The 18,899-nt window shown below is 44.4% G+C and overlaps 1 protein-coding gene across 9 annotated transcripts in view; it reads left to right on the top strand.

The window, feature by feature from the left end:
- The window catches only part of TSPOAP1 (TSPO associated protein 1), a 3,887,333-nt gene that overhangs the window by 1,392,666 nt on the left and 2,475,768 nt on the right, over window positions 1–18,899 (top strand). For all 9 annotated transcript variants that reach the window (XM_069614850.1, XM_069614845.1, XM_069614847.1 and 6 more), the window contains exon 7: window positions 15,771–15,860. In XM_069614850.1, coding sequence (XP_069470951.1) covers window positions 15,771–15,860 — 90 coding nt within the window. The remainder of the gene's footprint in view (window positions 1–15,770; window positions 15,861–18,899) is intronic.

Raw genomic sequence — 18,899 nt, 5'->3', positions numbered from 1 at the left:
TGTGTGAGTCAATGCTTCTCAAGAGCGGAGGGAGGGAGTTCCAGTTGGTTGCGACCGGGAAGCTAGATCCTCCTGCGCGAGTCCTGAGTGTCTTAAGAATTGTGATACGTTTAGTGTAGGTGGTTCTTGTGGGTCTATCTGTGGAAGGTTTGGCAATACGCTGAGAGAGGTAGAGGGGGGCAGTGTTATGGAGACATTTGTGGGTGAGAGCGAGGGTTTTGAAAATGGCTTCAACCACCGTTTGGCCCAACAGATCTGTGCGGCTTGATAGTAGCTCCTCAAAGATGAGAGAGCAAGAACCCCATCCGGTTTGGAAGCGTTGAGAATCGGTGAACGGATATGCGCTTTTTTACTTCACCAGATGAATTTCGAGATAGCAATGTCTAGTTCTTTGTACATCCTGGGGATTGGGCCGCACGGTAACATCATAGCCAAATATATCAGTTTGGGCATCAAGTTCATTTTTATGGCATTTATTTTCACTGTCAGAGATAGAGGCAAGGTGTCACACTTCAGGAGGTCCAATCGAATACGCTCAACCTTATGTGGGTAGTTGAGGTCTCGGAGGTTCTCTATAGATGCGCTTATTTTGACCCCTAGGTATTTGATAGGTTGCGTTTGCAGTGGAAACTGACCCACACACCCCTGCCCCCCCCGGGGCCGGTCTTAGTGGTAGTATCTCTTACTTAGCCCAATTCATTCGATAGCCCGCCATTGGTCCATATTCTTGCAGGAGGGAGGTGGGGGTGTTGCCTATATATAGTAGGAGGTCATCTGCATAAAGGGAGACCCGGTGTTCCTCTGCCCCCCTCTCCAGAGGAGGGGTGATGGCAGGCATCCCTGACATGTGCCCGAGCACAGGTCAAAGCGGGCCAAAGTGAGGCCATTCGTGGTCACCGTTGCTATCCGGTCCTTATATAGTAAACAAATCAGGCTGATCAGGGAGGGGGTAAGGCCGCAGACGAGCAACATAAAATTCCTTTGGACTTTATCAAAAGCCTTCTCAGCGTTGATTGTGAGGATAGAGTCCTCTTGGCCTGACTCAGCAGCAATGATGTAGCAGTCGGAATACATTGGCCCCGAGTGCCTCTTACGTATGAAGCCGGTTTGGTCTTCATGAACCAGGAGTGGCAGAATTGATTCTATCTTCTGCACTATACATTTTGCTAAGATCTTTGCGTCAGAATTTGAGAGAGAGGGGTCAGAATGAACCACATTCATCTATGGGTCACCCCTTCTTATGGAACACCACTATTTTGTCGACCAGCATGGATTTCGGCAGTCGGCCTCTGTTAGACGCCTCAGAGAAAACCTCATGGAGTCTGGGGGCGATGTCATTGGTCACGTGTTTATAAAAGTCGATTGGGATTCCGTCAGGCCCTGATGCCTTTCCCGAATGTAAGGCCTGAATCGCCCGCTCAATGTCTGCGACTGTCATGGGGGCTTCAAGAGCCTCATACTGGGCCGGGGTGACCCTGGGCATCTGGATTGAATCCAGGAATCCTTGCATCGCTTTTGGCGAGACTGTCTCTGGGGTTGCATACAGGTTTGCATAATATTCCGCAAATCTAGCATTAATGTCGGCGTCCCCTTCCAGAAGGTCCACCCCTCCCCCCAGTCCCGAATAGCCGCGATTGTCATGGCCGGCTGTTGTTGCTTTAAAGCAAGAGCCATGAGATGTAGGGGTCTGTCGTTGTCCAGATAGTATCTTTGGGACCAGCTCAAAAAGGATTTCTGGACTCTAGTGATCGTGATGTCTTTAATACTTGCCCATGTTGTGCGTAGTTGTGAGTTTTCTTTGGTCAGGTGTGTGTTTGTGTTGTTTCTCAAGGGCCCTTAAGTCTAGTGCTAATTGATTTTCTTTGTCTCGCCACTGTTTTAGCTTGTGCACGCACCTGGAAATGCATTGGCCCATCAGATATGCCTTAAAAGCGTCCCAACATATGAATGTGCTATAGGAGGGATTAATGTTTGTGTCCCAGAACACTGCCATGTCGTTTCTTATGTGCTCTACAAAATCCAAGTATGCCAGTGCTCTCATGTTTAGGCGCCAACACAGAGAAAATCGGGGGTGTCTGAGAGGGACATCCTGAGTCTTACGGGAGCGTGGTCTGAGATGGTAATGGGCAGTATTAGACAGACGTCCAGCATGTGTAGCGCCATATTCAGCTGTTAGCCAATAATCTATCCTTGAGTAGCTGTGATGTCTGTGTGAATAGAACGTGTAGTCTCTATGGGTCCCGTGAATGTACCGCCATACATCTCCCATTCCCAGGTCCTTCAGAAGTGTGGTGAGTGTGGAATGTTTTTTTCAGTTTTCCCAGGCCAGGGGAGCTTGCACTCTGTCTGTCTAAAGTAGGGTCAAAAAAATGGGGTACTCCCTGCTTGTTTGTTTATGGGGGGTCAATCTTGAAAAATAGGGAGAAACCTAAAGCATTAAACACACACCAAGATTGACAAGCCCTCTCTTTATCCCCATGTGGTGTGTACTTCGTGATAAAACAATCCCCAAGAGGTGGCAACCGAGATCTTGCCTTACAAAGGTGTGAACAAAAATGGATCTATGACATGGACACAGTAAAAAACGGTTTGAACATAGCAGTGGAATGGAATGAACGGTTTGAACATAGCAGTGGAATGGAACTTGTTCATATAGCACCAAAAAATCTCTCCCATACATTTGTTTGTAAAAATTCTGACTACGTTTTAGACCCATGACTATGTCAGAAGAACACATCCTCTCATGCTAGATTAGTTGCGTGAGTCACACAACTGTCAAAATGAGAACAGTGGTCATACTCGGAACTAAGTTGAAAATCTACCGATGCGGATGGAGTATTCATCCAACTATAAAAATTGAACAACTATATACAGACGTTTGCGACCATTTCAACAATCTCACCCAGTATCCTCGGAGTTTCGATATAGAAGGGTGTAAATAGCCTTTAAAAAACATTAATACATATAAAACAATTATTGTTTTGACATATAGGAATCAGAGTAAAAATGCTGTCCCATTTTGACCAGCAATACACAAAACGTTGTATATTAGAGACACATCGGTTTATAAAGTATATATAATCCAGCACCATCAGAGTAGAATGCTGCTGAGACATCATTTCTATAAATGACAAGTGCATAAGGGTTTCAGTAGTGAGATCCATTGAATGAGCAACGTTATCAAGTGACACGTACACACTTACCCTTAATTAAATTGAGACAGACCGCCTTGCGGTCATATGTCATGAAGAAAACGTGGATCGTCATAATAACATGAAAACAAAGTGCATATTAATGACATTTTGGTGTCAGGTTTGGGTGATTCATATAACAGCAAATATTTACAGCACGGATGTGGAGACAAGCCCGAGCAAGCGAACATATGACAGTATTTACAAATGTCACGTGATCCCAATCGAGCAAGACCGTTGCGCGAGTATCCACTTGGAACGTATTTAGTCCGAAATAACTTAAAACCAAGTTCACATTAAGCAACACCTATTTGTGATATTGTGTGTGAATATATAAAATCTGCAATATCCACGAGGGAGTAGGACCAAATAAGCGGTCGCGTGACAGCTTTTGGAAATGTCAGATGACCGCGAACAGCCTGTGAAGGTATCAGACTCATCTAGGGAGCTGATCTGAGAAGTCGCGGAAGTTAAAACAGGCATCCAGCCTGCGAGTTCGGAAACGGTAAGTAAATTAGATACATTAGAACAGATCATCAATATAACATAATGAAAGAATTATGTTGGAACAAATAGAAAAGAAGGAAATACTATGAGTAAAACTACTAAGTTAAGGATATGACTGGCATGGAGGCTTTGTTAATGTAGCATCCTCGTATGTTAATATATACAACAATGAGAACGCATGGAAATGCGGAAGGAAAACCATGATAGTTAATTGGGAAATAGTGCTAGAACAATGGAAAATATGGACCATCCAATAATTTTCGAACTATTTAAACTAATGGCAGTCGCCCATTGTTACAGATCGGGTGTGAATGAATCATCTGTCCGGTGAGAAATGCCTAAAAAACAAGAAAGGTTTCCGTTGTGAAGAAATTACAACAGGAAACAGTCTTCCAGGCTCCATGAAATTAAGCCACAGGTGAGAAAATAAATATATAATGAAAGACACAGATAGACCCTTGTAAATGAAATAAGCATAGGTTAAATACAATTTGTTTGCTCAACCGGTAGCCACAGGGCCACTGAAGCGGTAGACTTAAAAAAATAAGTCGACTGAATTCCAAACTCAAGTCCCTAATCTGGCACATTGGGCCACAGGTCAGTGAACGTCGGGTCACATTTTGTAGACCTATGACACCATCTCCTAAGAAAGATCTTTTTCAAAAAGTTGTTAGATGTTTACCAGTCTGGTGACAGTGTGTTTTTATATATTTTGTTGTAGATTGAAATTGAAGATACGATCACTGGGGTTAGAATTGAGTTATTGATTGACAATAACTAGTCCTGACGATGGCCTCAACAAGCATTATACCGACAGTAATAGAGATAGTATAGTATGGTGTATGAAGTCCGAAACATATGTCGACTTTTGGCAGAAGTACCAATATGTAGCTTCCAATATCTTTTTTGGAATACCACAATAGCGGTCTCCTTAAAATCTCATGGGACCGACAGGAGTGGAAAGTGTGAACTGTTATTAGGAGAGTTGTTAACAAGTATTACCTAATTGCATCCCCACTAATATCTAACAAAAAGGGAGGGGACAATGTATGTCACTCATTTACCCTAACATTTTCTTTTTTGAATAATATTTCTTACTATATACTTTATCTGTATGTAAGAATTTAGTTGTACATATGTCTTTTTACATTCACGGTTAATGTGTCTATTATGTGATCATATGTTTTAAGTGTTTTAAGATGTGCTAATAAAACTGCAAGTTTTTTTGTAGCTACCTTTCGTGGAGATTCTGTCTATCTACTAAAATAAGAAAGTAGTTTAGCGTATCACTGGCTCGCTGTCCATTTGGGGATAAAGAGAGGGCTAGTCAATCTTGAGGTGTGCGTTTAATATCTAAAGTAGGGTCCAGTGCGACGTTAAGGCCCCCTCCTCCCAACCCCCAATAAATGTCAGTCGCCCCATGTAAAGCGTACAGGGGCATAAATGTTAATGAGTGTGATAGAATGCTGATATAGCAGGCCTTTCACCGTTGCGTATCTCCCCTCCTTATCGGATATGGTGTTCTGAAGTACAAAGAGGGTCCTCCTATGATTCAGAATAGACACGCCTCGTTTCCCCCGACAGGGGGAGTGAGCCGCTGTACCTACCCATCCCCGCTCTAGCTTTTTCGATTCCACCTCATTGACGTGGGTTTCTTGGAGGAATATCATATCCCCCTGGAGGTCCCTCAAGTGATTTAGGATACACCTTCTTTTAATGGGGTGGCCCAAACCCTGTACATTCAGTTATCAGTGTGACCTTGGCCATCATCATACAGGGCAGGGTCTAGCTCTGTCACCCCTTTGGCGGGTGTTGGTATGTGCATCAGTTTTAAGTGGATTATTGTAGTATAACGGCACAGTTTGGCTGCCAGGTTTCTCTTTTCCTCTATCCAGTCCCGGGTTGATAACTACCCTTTCAACAATAACCAAAACTATCAGGAGCAACGCCTCCCTCATAACAATGGGAGTGATCAGCTCCCTCTCAATACCAGGCAACATAGCCCATGCATGGTGTCCCTGAGCGCGGCATCCAGTGGCTGCGCTTGTTCCCGTGCTTGATAATCCCTCCCTGGAGGGTATGGGTTCATAGGAATCGTCTGGCGTTTCGGTCCCGTGCCATGTCGCCTGTAGAGTCTGTGTGGCGGTTGTAGGCCAGGCATCATGTCGTACACTGGACTTTGATGGCAGTTTAGGAGTTGTTAGGTTAATCAACACAATGTTTGTGGGGGTTCGGTCACCTGGGGGGTCACTGGCCACTCGGACGCAGTGCCATTCACATACCTGACAATTCGCCTCTCTCCCCCCGGAAGTAGCTGCAGATGGCGTCAGCGACCAGAGCCCTGGTCGCGCTTGCGTTGCCATTGTGATAACAGGAATTGATCCTCGATCTCGGGGGCACCTTGATCTCGCTTGTTCAAATTGTTGAGTGGAACGTGTTGTCTCTTACCGAAGGTGGGGCTTAGGCCCATGGCCCCTTTTGTCCCTGGTCTGGCCCCCTGATGCTTCTCCCGGGTCTCTGTCTTCGGCCCCTGTCCGTGGTAAGCGATAGTCAGACAAGGTTGTTTTTGTCTGCGATATTGGCATCCGCTGGTAGGCAGTCTGATGACACTATGCTCTGTCTGTGCAGGAATCGCCACACATCCTCCAGGTCCTCGAACGAGTGCCATTGACGATCTATTTGGACACACCACACTGCCGGGAATTTAAGATAGGGTCTATAGTCCTGGCCCCTAAGCGCCTCAAAGATGGTGTTGAAACTTTTCCATCGTCAAGAGACCTCTACAGAATAGTCGTTAAAGAGTCTAATGGGGACTCACCCTATTTCCACCGGGCTGACCACTCTGTACTCCTTCAAGATCGCCATCTTGTGCTGAAAGTTCAATAACCAAAGCATGATCGGCCTTGGTCGCTGGTTTAGCGACCAGTGCTCGGTGGATCCTTTCGATAGCGTAGTCCCAGGGGTTCTCTATATGAAGCACGTCTTGCAGAAATGTAGACATAAATGTCTCCAGGTCCGGACCCTCTGCATTCACCGGAAGGCCAACCTTCCTTAAATTATTGCACCTAGACCTGTTTTCCTGGTCTTCTAACTTGGCGCCGAGGCGCTGAACCTCTCTAATGACTGTCTAGTTCGGTCGTCGTCGACTTATGATTGTCCTCAAGCGAGCTGATGCGCTGTTCATTGTCTGTTGTCCTTTCCGCCTGGGCATTAAGTCTTGTTTGGACATCTTGCAGATCCCATTTGATATCTTGGACTGTGGTGTTTGTCTCTTGTGTGCGTTGGCCAATGATCTTCATTTCCGCCAAAATGGCCTGAAGTTGTGCTGGGATGTCCATCGTTGTCTTGTACCTTGTGGAGCGACGCGGAGTGGGGTCGGCTGCGTCTAGGTTGCCTGTTGGTCTAGCTGGCTCGCCAGGGTTCTCCTTCGACATAGCCCTCTGGGCGTCCCCTTCCACTACCACGTCAGTCAGTCGGTTGTGTGTGTGTGTCCCAATTCCACTGCTGCTAGGGGGTCAGGTGTTTCAGCGGGCCCTGATGCGACTGTTCAGCATCACCACCACCCTATACGACATTTGCATTGTTGCGTCTTGAATGTATAATTACTTTTAGCTGGGTGGGTGAATGGCTACATCAAACTTTCTGTCCAAAATATATTTTATTCATCAAAGTAAGACTTTTAATAAATTGAAGTCGTCATTCTTCCAGATGCAGTTTCTGGCTATGTAGCGCTTTTCCTCTTCGTGAAAGAGTTGCTGAAGGAGGTCTGTGTTTCAAATCAAGAAGCGTCTCTATTGCTCCTTGTTATCAGGAGATGCAGAGACTAATGCCATTGTGTGTAGCTGTAGTTCTGCCTGCACCATGATGAGATTTATTTGTATGCCATTCTCTTACAGCTCACCCCAAGAAACTCTGACTCACTCCAAAACAATATTAGTTCTTGCCTTACATCTGTCCTCAAGTATCTCTGACTCAATCCACAGTAATAATAATATCAAGATTAGTGAAGCAGAATCTCCCCTGGTGATCACCACAATATATTTTTTTTGACAAGAAAGTGCCTTTTCTTTTTCTTTTCTCTACCCAGAAAAGACCATAACAAAGGAAATCTTGCTGTGTACATGGGGAGCCACAATGAATGAATTCATGCAAAATGCATAGTTTCTGCCGTATGACTGAATAGAAATGATGCAGGATGTTTCTGGAGGTTATGGCAATCTTCAGAACCATTTTTCTTCAAATCTTGATCAAAAAGCCACTCCCTCCACCCCCCCACACACACACAAAAAATTCTAGCCTGGGACCCTTCTCATATTGCCTGGGAAGGGCAGACGCTTCCTGATCCGGTGGTGTTCTGCAGGAGGATTGCATGGGGGGGAGACCAGGACAGGTCAGGAAGACTGGGTAGCCCCCTTGTTTAACTTTCCCTGCAATCCCACACATCTAATGGCTTATTGCCAAGTAGAAAGAATGAGAAAGCCTAATTCTGTTGGTGGGGACCACAAGTTTCATAATCCCCCAAGTACTGGGACAGGAAAGAGCACTCAAGAGCAATATTGCAGGTGGAAGGAGCAAGACAGAAGCCTGTGAGTGTTACCGAGCATTCTGATCCCTTGCACAAACAAAGGCAGGCAACTGTGGCCAAGCAGAATCATTTGTGTGTGAGTGAAAGCAGGATTAAACCGATGGTTGATTGTCAGACAATGGGAAGTTGCAAAAGTAGCACTTGCGTGTGTTTGCACTTCTTCAATAGCACTTGACTAAGAGTAAAACACTCTGAACCATGTTAATTGAATACTTCTGAAAACAGATGAAAAACTGGTCGCTTGTCCTTAAGTGTTTCTGAGGTAAAGGTTAATTGAAGAGTCGGTTGTGAAGCAGTTGAAAATAATGACGTTAAGTGGCTGAACATTGATAATTGTGAGTTTGAGTGAACAGGCATTGCCCAAGCCAAGAGTGTTGCAAATATTACCCACGGTCAAGAGGGATACCAGTATTGCCAAAGCCAAGAGTTGTATAAGCATGGTCTTAAACCAAAGGAGACTAACACCAAGGCATACAATTAGGCTGCTTTGGTGGGCAGGAAGCAAACAGGAGAATGCAAAGTTGTAAAAAGGTGACAGTTGTTGGTGGTTATTGTTCCTTTAAAATTTGGTATAACTCGCATTGCCAAAGCCATAAGGAAGAAAGTTAGAATGATGTCCTGAAGGGCAATTTTGGTTGTTGATGTTGCAGAAAGACAAGTGTGGCGAAGAGGCTGCTCTTCTGGAAAATGAATGTTCAGAAGAAGGGTGCCTTGCTTACGTGGAAGTGTTGAGGGGCACTAAAGTGAATATTATCTTTTCTGGAAGCTAAAAGTCACAAAGTTGCAAACTGAAGCTGTGAAAAACCTTTTGTTTAAAATAGATTTAAAACTTCAGAAGCAAAGTAGACCCTCATGTTGAACCTTTGCAGACGTTAACTTGGTATGCAAGTTATCCAGGTGGAAACAGAAGTACTGTGAAGTCATCCTGACAAAGATGTAAACTGTAATTTATGGTGCTATAAAAAGAGAATTGCAAAAAGCTAAGAAGAAGCTGTGTTTCTTTAACCTTGCCAGAAGTTTTGTTTCTTTGAATCTGACGAGGAGCTGTTTTTCTTCTTTGACATTCATAAGTTGTGGCAAAGCATCTATCTTGACCCAGAACATCACTGATGCTATTTGATATATTGTAAATCGTTATTTAAGGAAGAAGATCAATCTTTCTGTTGGTTGAACACTGGTTAACAGATCTTTCTTTTGACAAAGTGAAGGAGACAAGAACGGAGTTGGAACTTTGTTGCAAACCCGATTTCCTTGTTTCTTTTTGTTGACTGTTGGAACTGAACATAACTTGAAATCTGGGGAAGGGGAGATCACCCAGGTTATAAGGAGTGACTGTGTGAATATATGAGAAATACAATTGTTGATATTGTTATATATTTTCTTGTGTATTGTATGTTTAAGTGTGAGGGCCAGATATCTTTTGATAATGTGTTTGCTTTAGTTTTTGATAGGCAGGGAAATCCTAGTCAGGGTAGGGATAGTGAGGCGCTTGTTGAAACTTTTAATTCATTTAATAAAATGGCATTTCGAATGGATTGTGTCCTCCAGAGGGTGCTGTGCTCGATGTCGTGGCATCGATATTCCTCCGTTGGCTATGGTTCCGTTTTTCCAAAAGCTTGGCTTCGAGTGTGAATGGCGCGCTTCAATTTTCTAAGGAAAATGTCTTCTAACCCTTCTACGATGAAATCTGGCTTCAGAAAATGCCAGGAATGCAGGACGAAAATGTTGATTACCGACCCCCACTGTGTCTGCTTGTGGTGCCTGGGTTCCGAACATCGAACCAAGCCTTAGAGGATATGAATGGGATTTGGGGTCCTGTCAGGCCATGACGGAGAAATCTCTCTGGGAGCGCCGAGGTAAACTGGTGGTGAGGAGGGCGACTTCAAAGTCATCTTCGAAGAGGGATAAAAAGTCAGGTGAGCCCAAAGATTCGTCCTGATGCAAAAAGTCCAATAAATCTCGATCGAGGAGTCGGTCGAGACAGTCGTCGTCTTCTTCGTCAAAGAAGGCAAAAAAGATATGGCGTAGGTTTCCATTTTCCTCTTCCTCTGATTCCTCTACAGAGGTTATCGGCTGCCCAAGCAAGACTGATTCTCCCAAAAAATTGGATGATTTAAAGAAAGCAATGCTACGAATCTTCGCAAATGCGGCCTCTTCCCCCTCGAAGGATTCACGCAGAAGCCATGCTCTGGTCGCTCCTTTGGACGACTCGGGGAGGTCTAAGACCACTATGGCAAGGCCGCCTACTAAATCGGCAAGTCGCTCTCGATCTGATGAAAAATCATCGAGGGTATCGTCTCGAGAATGAAGTATCTCACTGATGCCTCCGACAAAAAGAGCAAATCGTCAAAGCATTCACCAAAGTCATCGACTCCATCGGAGCCAGACACTTGGAAACATAAATCAACAGCAACGTCGAGTAAATTGGAGTTGCTGTCGAAACCTTAGTCGACCCCATTGTCGAAGGCTTCATTAATTCTCTCATCGAGATTTCCATCGATGCCATTACCAAAAGCGTCAACGCCATTGTTGATGACTGCGTCGACGCCTTCGACGGTCACTTCAACTATTCCTAGTCCTCTGCCCTTGCCAGACAAGGATTTTCATCCTATGCCCAGGAAATACTTTTTCAAGTCCCTGGCCTCAATTTATGAGGAAGATCAAGCCTCGGAGGAGGAATCTTCTCCTTTTGGTGTGAGGTATGGCACAACATTTTTTCCTGAAGAACTTATTGATCAGGAGTCTAAAATTACCGATCTGTAGGACTGCCTTCAGTCAGCTAGTGGCATAGACACCTCACCAGAGCTTGAATTTGGCAAGCCTGATCCAACTGAGCATGCAGATTCTGCATACAGAAGCCTCATGAAGAGAGTTATTGAACAGATGGGCTGAAGCAGGAGCTCTCTGACCTACAAACAGGATGACATGACGGATATACTAACACAAGCCCCTCACAAAGACCTGGTGTTACCTTTTCATGCAGCTCTGCGGAAAAATGTTTGGCAAACTGGGATACTCCAGAATCTGGACCCGCTATAAATAAAACCTTTTTGCCAGAAAATATAGGCCTTCCAGTATTGATCCGGATTACTTTACAAAACATCCTACACCCGAAAGCCTGGTGTTTCAGGCAGCCACATCAACCAGGCAGTCGACTTATCCATCTATCCCTCTGGATAGGGACGACAAGAGGGTGGACGCCTGGGTGCGTAAGCTCTTTTCTTCAGGCAGTTTCTTCAATACTACTAGCCTTTTATCCTACCCCGCATGCAGGCAAGGAGGAAGAAAGGTTTCACAGGCTAGATCCAAAAACAGCCTGACTTTTTATATCTCAAGATTTGTAAAATGTAGGCAAGATGATCAACTTTTCATTGGATATACCGGCCAAGAGTTGGGCTTCGCTGTAAAAACAAAACAAACTATATCCAGGTGGATCATTTTAGCAATTGGAGAATGTTATGGACTGGCTGGCAAAGAACCATCAGATGGGCTAAGAGCTCACTCCACTAGGGGCATGGCAACTTCTGCAGCTCTACAGAGGGGTGTCCCGGTACGTGATATCTATGCAGCAGCTACTTGGTCCTCTGTGTACACATTCATGAAACACTACTGTTTAGACTTGAAATCATCTCAAGAGGGTATTTTTGCCAAAGTTGTTTTGCACACAGTGCATGACTACATTAAATAGTACTCCCTCCTCCAAATTGACACTGCTTTGCGAGTATATCAAAGATGAGGAATATCTGGGAGGACACATTCCATTCGAAGAACAAGTTACTTACCCCTGGTAACGTTCTTTTGACTGGATGTTCCTCCCACGTATTCCACATCGCCCCTCCCAGCCTACCCCACCGTACAATTTATGTGCTTGCACTCCGCACTTCCTGAGAGCTTACGGTCTGGGCGTACGCCTGGTCAACTCTTCAATTGATGACAATGAAAAAACAGAACTGAAGCCAACGTGTGCGGCACAAACCATTTATGTTGCGGATGGCGGCAACACGCGAGGGCAGCACTCCAGGAACGTCAATGCCACGACATCGAGCACAGCGCTCTCTGGTGTGGGAAAACAAAATTCCAAAGCAAGCAGCAAAGCTGAGTGATACGAGGGACATCCAGTCTTAAGAACGTTACCAGGGGTAAGTAACTTGTTAATTTGGAGGAATCATCCAAAAGTTGTCCGCCTCACATTTCTGACCCCTCATAGGTGCCTATGAGGCACACTAACCCTGACTAACTAAAGGTCTTCCAGAGGACTCATCTTGGAAAATTTGAGCAAAACAAGGTCAGGGAAGGTTGAAAATACCCAAAGCATCATGCCTGACATGCAGGATTAACATTTTGGTCTCACATGTGCCTGGTCAACCCTGCATATATTTTGTAAATATTACTCTGAGGCCATTTCAATAGCTAATGGTACATTTTGGCAACCAATTTTACCAAATATGTTTGGCTAATGTGAAAAGATTGATGCCACCTCCCACTCTGTTAAAGTGCTTGGGATACTTCCATGAGGTTTAGGGAAATGAGGAACAGGATGTTGGAGAAAGTACAAGTTACTTACCATAGTGATACCTGTTCTCTTAATTCATCAGCTTTATGATATATTTTATTTATAGAGTGCCTATACACAAGTGTTTCATGGAGCGACGAGGGGGGGGGGGAAGACGAGGGAGAACAAGACAACGACCTTGCTAGGTCAAGTGACATTGACAATGCACAAGTGTGGGGAGATAGTGCCATTTGTCTCTCCCGGTCTCCTCTGTCTTTAGAAGACTTACTGCATCCTCGTAGAGGGCTAAGGTGTGGGAAAGAGATGCCAACATTTGCAGGAGATGAGCGTGGCCTTTTACAGGAATGTGTGTGTGCGCACATGCACATTTGCTACCAGTTGAGATCGCTGTTGCTCATCTAAGGAGTTCTTAGTCCTAATGGAAAGTGTTGTGGTGGGTGAAAGACCTGCCCACAGTACTGCAAAGATCTTGTGGACGTAGCACCCTATGCTCTAAATGGGCAGTGTCTCCCCAGAAAAGCAGGTGTTGGGAAGGCGACAGCCTAATCCTCCCCATAGGCGCTTTAAAGTAAGGCGATATGCATTCGAAGCACTAATGAACCAGGTGGAGGGTCACACAAACCTCACCAATTATAGCATATTCATACGGTGCGGCCCAAGGCGCAGGCGGCATCGTGATTTTGCATAGATATTAATATGTCTAGGTAGAGGTGGAGGCTTGCGCGTTAAGCACGGTAAAGGCAGTATTTCATGCACTAGGCCCAAATTCGCGAGGCCACAGAAATCTCCAGTCATGCCCAAGCTCCCATGAGGACAGTTCGCACCCTCACCTGCCACACTGTTCGTCCATTGTTCTCGAAAGTGTTGCGAAGATGTCTTTCACCCAAGAGGAATGTGCCCTACAAGGCCGCGATTAGAGGCCGGCGCCTGGTGGGCATGTTATCTTGCTTTGGCCAAAGCACCACCCGGCCCATTCCCGAGTTACCATGAGTTATAGCCCATATAACTGCCTAAACCCTAATATCCCCGAATTCCATGACCCCAAGTGCCATTTGACCTTCAACCCCAAAGTACCAAGTCCTGAAACGTTCAAAGCTGATGGACAGGATGCATCGTTGCAGCGACAATCGTGTGATTTGTATTGCGAGATGCTGGGAGGGTTAGGATACATTATAGTTCAAACAAGGGTGGGGACCTGGGAATCAGATGATGCAGAGGGAGTGAGTGAAATGTGTGGGTGAATGTTAGAATGCCCTGCAACCTCCTGTGTGTCTGTTTTGAAGCCTGCCAAGTGTATGGTATGAGTGATAAACAATCTGTATAGTAGGAGGATGGTTAATTTGGTTTTTGACCTTTGACGCGAGAAGCAGATGAGCCCCGTAGTGAAGACGGATGGATGGACAGACTGGGCTGGCACCAGCGAACTGCCATGCCGTATGGATAAAGGCAGCATCTGTATAGGGTCCATCCAATCAGCCATGTGGATGTGTACTAAATGTATTGCGTCATTATGACAATGTTTTTGCCTTAAATGTTTCTGCTTGTACCTCTTTTTGGCAGAACGCTCTTGGCAGTAGATTTCTTTGCTGTCGCTCTCATTTGCGCATGAGATTAAACCTGGTTATACTTACACAATCGACTTGGACATGTCTTCCCTAGCGGGTTGCATTGTCTCTGGCGTGAGCGTCAGGGGCTTGCTTTCAATGGACAAGGCCAATGTGACTTGAATATCTTGACTAATTAGAAGGCTTAATTATTCTCCATGCTCTGATTAGCTTCAAAGGCTGAGCATATCAGCAGGAAAATGTATCAGTACTATTGGGTTAGCTGATTTGCCTACTCAACTGCAGTAATAATTACGAGAGTGGAATTTCACCCACCCTTATCAAGGACACGACACAACTGCCAAGTACTATGGCAAAAGGGGAATCATGGACTAAGGCAACAATAGTTATTACTGTAGGCAACTTATCCTTTGCGTGTCTTTAGCTCTGCCACTATCTAACTCTGCTGTCTTTTAACACCTCATCTCTTCTCTTCATCTATTTCTTTAACTGTTTTTCTCTAAGTGTCATTTTCCATTTCCCTTTTCATCTTCTCATCATGCCTTTTCATTTATTTTCTTTTTATTTAGCTCTTGAATTCCTACTCCCATCACATTCCTTTCTTCATTCTTCCCTCCTGCAACTGCTGTGTCCTGTTCCTATGTTTCTTTCTTACCTTTACCATCTTTCCTATCGGGATTCCTTCTCAATTTCCTTCTCAATTTTTCTTCTTCCATCTCTCTTTAAAAGCTGTTCTTTTTAAACTTGTTACTGGCTCTCTTTGGAAAACGAGAGATGCCACAAGAACCACTACCCTTCCTTCCACACTAGGGCATCGAGTATCCACATTGTTGGACCATCTTAATCGCAATGGGTTTTTATTCATGACTACTTTCTTCCAGTGATGGAAATTGCCAAAATGTACTCTGGGAATCCCCTCTCCATTGGAGTGAAGGGGAGAGGAGCAAGCCCCAGGCCAGATAACGCAACATAGTATCTCTTCTTGGATCCCAAGCCCCTGGCTATTTGCATCAAAGCAAAGAGCATTTTGGGAACATAAGAATGCCCACAATTTGAGCAAAAGACCCTTTTGAGCAAGTAAAACTTGTCTGTAAATTGCAAGACATACATACCAATTTGTTTAGCTTCTGAACAGTATTGGAGCCTTTGTCTGTTTCTTGATTGTGTGCCATGTCTTCTCAAGCACTGGCTTGAGTAAGAGCTCAGCTTGGGAACAGATTTGCAAGTTTCATGGGCTAACCCTGTGTTTTGGGATGGAGCAGAGCTCTGGCAGCGTTTCGGCAAGACAAACTTTGCTGAAGCCCTCTCCGTCTTGTTCCGGCACATTTCCTACACTGCTATCTTCTACAAACCGTTCACTCTGCAGTATGTGCTTCATAGGTGCCATAAACACATTGTTCTTTTTCTAGGAAACAATACTTAAAGAAGTGAAGAGTGAACATGCCAAATTATTAGAAGAGAATTCCCGCCTCGGTGGGCGAGTGGCATGGACTGATAAGGTAACTACAAATGTTTTTCTTTCAAAAGCTTTTTCTTTTTTAAAAAAAATATCTTGCTGTATGAATTGATACATAACTTATCCTTTATGCATTTTAAGGTCATGTAAATAAAAATTATGTTGAGGTGGTTGGAGTTTATGGGAACTGTGGATCTCAGCGCTATTGGAATGTTTTCTTCAGGTGCTTGCTTCGGTGCAATTAGATTGAAGCCTGTCGCCTGTATAAAGGACAGAGCTCCTGCAATCCAAGTGTAAGGAATGCGTTTTCTGTTGTGTCTGAAATCCTATTGTTATACTCTGGCGCTGGCTAAGGGATATCTAACATTCAGTACATATGAGATTCCACACTTTGTTTGTGTTTTAAAGTAGTTGTTGATGTTATTCTTGTCACACGTTCTCTGGTTGGTATTGTTTGTCACTCATGTGACATACATCTTAGTTTGTACTAAGTTGAAAACACTAAGCACTTAGCTTTTTCACAAAACTGAAGAAGATTGTACAAACTAAGATGTATGTCACATGTGTGATAAACAATGCCAACCAGAAAACGTGCAACAAGAATAAAATCAACAACTACTTTAAAAGACAAAGGGCCTGATCACGACTTCGGCGGTAACCCTTAAATCCGGTGGTAGCGCTAATACCGCCGGATTTAAGGGTCCGCCGAATCAGGGCTTCGGCGGATTTCGCCCCAGCTCTGAGCTGGGGGTAAATCCGCTGAAAATTCACGCTATTACTGCCGGCGGGAAATCCGCCGGTGGTAAGAGCGTGAAAATTCCCCATTGAGCCTGAATGGGCTCAATGGGGAATGGGGAATTACTTTACCGCCGAACTCATGATCCGGCGCTATTAGCGCCGGGGAGTTCGGCGGTAGGGCTATTACCCGGCGGTAACGGCCAAGTCGTGATCAGGCCGAAAGTGTGGAATCTCATATGTACTGAATATTAGATATCACTTAGCCAGAGCCAGAGTATAACAATATAATTTCAGACACAACAGAAAACGCATGTAAATAATAAGCCATTATAAATAAAGCAATGTGGGGGCAATGTAAATGCAGAAATATATTGAATTTAAAAAGGAAAGTGAACAACAGCTAGTCTGTATAATATTAGATGTGTTGTATGTTATTGAATGAAATACATGATCCATAAAATGCACCCAAAGAATTCCATCCTGTGCGGGAGAAAAGTGGTGGCTATCCCGTTACATGGTACTTTTTTTGACGGTAACAGAATTACAGCCATTTTAACTACATCTCCAAATTATAACATTGGAGGTGAAGTGGAGGATTTACCCCCATCAACAAGCTTGAGGTGAATCTGCCATTTTACTGCCACAAATTGGTGAATTTATCGCATAGTAATTTCACCGTTTAGCTTCGTGCTCAATGCATGGGACCAAGTAGTGGTAACCGTAATCAATTTTGGATGTTATTCTGCAGATTTTCTGAAAAATTACCACCAAACTGGGAATGGGGCCCCATGTGTCCTTAATGGTTTCTTTATATTTGACATACTTTAGACCCAGGTTAGAGGACAGAGAAGTTTGTTTTTCCAATTTGTCAATTTAGTGCCTACAATCTACTTTTTTAATGTTCATTTTCACTGTTGGTGGATCATTGCATACAACCAAACGGAACTTTGTAATATATATTTCATGAATATATAGGCTTTTTTATTCTCTTTCTTACAGGGGTTAAAGATTACTAAACCAACAATGGCAGGGTTTGAACCATAACAATGCATGACTGGCTATCCGACTTGGCAGTCTAATTTCTTATGGTCTCTGGTCCTCAGGCATCTTTGTCCTCCTACTATTTCCCGCCCCCTTTCCTCCAAACTGATGGCAGTCAATCACACAGGGACAGGTGCCTGCCCATGCTGACTCCTCCCAAAATCCTCACCCATCAATCTTTTTTACTCTGCATCGTTTCCCCTTCTTTTTGCCTATTATTATACTTGCTGATTCCCCAAATCCTCACAGCCATACATAGTGTATACCAGTGATAACTGGGTTCAGACATTGCACCTCCTCCAACAGGAGCTTTACCGCTTCGGACACATACAGGAACTGTCTGAGTTGCATAGTCCCAGACCATGTCTGGGTCTTGTGACGATTCACTTTCTCTCGTCAATTCTCCCCAGAGGGTAGCCCCTTTCTATGATCTTAGGGTAGAGAGGCTGCTAACCGGTAGTCCCCCTAGGGTGGTTACATGAGGGTAGACTTCATGGAGGGGAACTCCCCTCCTGGGGATAAGGACGTGAGTCTGAGGCAAACCCTTTATTTCCCTCAACCCTATTGTATGACAACCACCACAAATCTTTCTAGACAAAAAGATTCTTGTCCCGTGACATATGACCCTTACCCTCCCAGCCTTGAGACCCCAAAGTTTATAATATCTGGGAAGGGTTATTCAGAATGTGTCACAATATAGTCTTGTACTAGCTTGTCATCTAAGTCTACTAGTTCTAATCTTGTTAAGGAAACTACGCTAGAATGATTAGCTAATTGTAACCGTTTCCTTAAAAGGACTGAGATGAAGAAGCTTGATCACAATACAAATAGTATAGTTCACTGAAGTACCAGGATGAAGACGATCATCAGAAACATAAACATCACCAGCCATGCAATTACTGAGAAGTAGTATCCCTCAAGAGCCATAAAGAGTGGCCCAGGGAGAAGCAGGAACTTTGGACTTCTGCAGAGGGAGTTTCATTAAAACAGACAATGGACTAAACATTTGTTCCCAGGCATCCATTGAAGACCTACAGGTGTGGTGTGCACCGAATGTGGGAGATTCAAACCTGCGTTGCTGACCTGAAGGGAGAGAGCTCCAAGATCGCTGGCAATCTGGGGCATCTGATGATCGGAAGGTTTGCAGGAGCAGACCTGCGCACAGTCTTGTCGAGAGGAGTAAGGAACACAGACAGCAACAAGGAAAGCTGTCGCACAGCTGCAAGGAAATCAAGACGCAAACCCCTAAAAGGTAATGGCTGGCACGGGAGACCCAGAGTGGATGCGGGCGGCTCACCAAGAA

This window comes from Ambystoma mexicanum, chromosome 9, assembly GCF_040938575.1.
Source record: "Ambystoma mexicanum isolate Mex_15411 chromosome 9, UKY_AmexF1_1, whole genome shotgun sequence".
Lineage (NCBI taxonomy): Eukaryota > Metazoa > Chordata > Amphibia > Caudata > Ambystomatidae > Ambystoma > Ambystoma mexicanum.
Note: the sequence above shows the minus strand (reverse complement) of the source record. Positions and strands in the feature narration are given on the sequence as shown.